Below are 2,219 nucleotides of genomic sequence, written 5' to 3' on the forward strand. Positions count from 1 at the left end.
ATTATTAGTTTCTGCACAACAAGTTTGTTGACCATTAATTTTGTTAAAACAATACCGATAAGCACTACCTATATATAGTTCTGTACAAATATATCGTTTTCCTCGAGATTATCCCCGAAATCCTTAAGAATCAACTCCATTGACATACCTCTACATCTTTTTGATAGATAATACAGACAATATTGTCCGCAGGTGTCAGAACTAGCACTCTGTAAGCGTTTCCTGTTATGATCATGAGCGTGAAAACCGAAGTACTTGGCAGAATGTCCGTAACTATCAAAGAACTCCGATTGTTTTGCAGATTCGTAGAAGAATGCCACCCAATGCTGTCCAGGAAGGTTGCTAGTATCCGTGTTTACAATACATCCACTCGGAAAGTACGTCGGTCTCGTTATATCATCTCTAGCAAACACTCCGCGCACCTTACGTCTCATTTCTGAATCACATTCGATTGCACACTTCAGCTCCTGTGTATTCATGGTATCAGAATGTCCCTCGCAGCGTTGACCTCGAAACAATTTTGAAATTCCGCATATAAAAGGCAGGAAACGGTGTCTGTCAAGGCAGTACCGAAAGTCACTTCCAGTCTGACGTTACCCTGCTTTAGCAACGTCAGATATTGACTTCCTCTGAACTTAGGTTCCAGGTCGAAGGTGTATAGCGCGTAGCCCTGATTGATGTCGTCTCTCTGGATGTTGGATCCACCATCGTCTAGCCACTTTCCTGTCGACTGGAGCATGCTCCTCAGAACCGAAATGGTTTGAGTGTCCGTTCCATATTTCGGTTTGAATGGATTACCACCCACGCAATTCCTGTCTACGTATAGCGCGATGTTCGTGACGTCATAGCCCTGGAAGAACCAGGGGTTTTCCTCATAATCACCAGTGACTCCCGTCGATTTTACGAATCCCACGACTACCTGATTGGGTCTCATTCCCTGGAAGATGTTGTCGTACGTGAAGCTAGTTGCTCCCGACGATATGACCATCTGCTTAACAGAGGTCTGAGTAAAGGGGTATTTGGCGTTGGCCGTTTCCAATGCTTTACTCTGAGCATAGATAACAGCAGGATTGACCTTGACCTTGCAGACTCGTAGTCGAATATCTTCGAAGGAGACTCTGTAGTCAGGGTTAGCATCACCGGAAAATAAACAGAATGTAGGTTTCGATCTGTACAGTTTCACGTTGACGTTGATCTGATTCAAAAGATATCTATCCATCTTGAAGAGGTCATGAAACAAGGGCCCGATCATGTCACAGACTTTACCCCCCTCGAAATATTTCGCTCTGTAAAGCAGAGCATTGTTCGTCCCGGTTCTGGGACTGTGTTCGTCCATATCTCCTTCATCGTCCTGTTTCCAAAGCATCGCCGACAACTGAGTTTCTTTGGCTTCTCTACCGTTCCTCAACAGACATTGAATGTAACTTTTATATCCATAATGATTGGTAGTCGATACGACGGTTTTCCCGTTAAGACTTACGTCCACTTGATGAAACAGCGACGGTAAAAACAGATTCACAGGTCCAACGTCTTCCGTTAAACCGATATTGGTGCCGTTTGCCTTGACTATTTTGGCTTTCGCATAGAGGAGTGTATTTTGAAGGTTCAGTAATTCCATCCCATTTTGTCCACGAATTCGACAGGCGAGTCATTCGTTATCTGCGAAATTGGTAAGACATCCTGATAGTACGTGTTTTCCACTGCCGTCTGAGTAGGAGGTAGATCGAATAAAGCCAGTTCCGAAGGTAAAGCTTCTCTGAAGAAATCCTTATTTAATGCAGCCATTGTGAAACGAGATCGTTTTGCTTCACACTCTTTTTCATCTTTTGTGCTTTCCTTTTCTTTCTTTGTACCCGCTTCTTATTCGAACTCTTCCTGATGGGTTTTGTATTCTGCTTCCTGCGTTTCTTGATGTGCATGCGTCGACGTTTCGGTCGAGACTGGCGAGTAGACGGGGATCGTTTTCTTTTGAGTTCTGACTTAGCCTGCTCGATCACTTGCTGAACCGGCGACACTAGATTGACATCTACCTTTCGTGCAGGCAACGCTTTGTCTCCTTGAGCGTCGTTCTTATCTATGGGAATAATGAATTCGCTAGAATTGTGTGATAAACCGCTTCCACGCTGTTTAATGTTCTTGAAAGTGTCGTAAGGACTCTCCTTTCCATCTACTACGTTCTGGTAATATTTAATCCACTTCCCTATGTTGGGAACGTACAT

The 2,219-nt window shown here is 44.0% G+C and overlaps 1 protein-coding gene across 1 annotated transcript; it reads right to left on the reverse strand.

The window, feature by feature from the left end:
• Positions 1-475: 475 nt before the first annotated feature.
• LOC138305602 (uncharacterized protein F54H12.2-like) lies at positions 476-1,618 on the reverse strand. Its single transcript, XM_069245905.1, has one exon. The coding sequence runs from the start codon at positions 1,616-1,618 to the stop codon at positions 476-478; it is 1,143 nt and encodes a 380-aa protein (XP_069102006.1).
• Between the last annotated feature and the right edge of the window lie 601 nt (positions 1,619-2,219).

Source organism: Argopecten irradians, chromosome 13, assembly GCF_041381155.1.
Source record: "Argopecten irradians isolate NY chromosome 13, Ai_NY, whole genome shotgun sequence".
Lineage (NCBI taxonomy): Eukaryota > Metazoa > Mollusca > Bivalvia > Pectinida > Pectinidae > Argopecten > Argopecten irradians.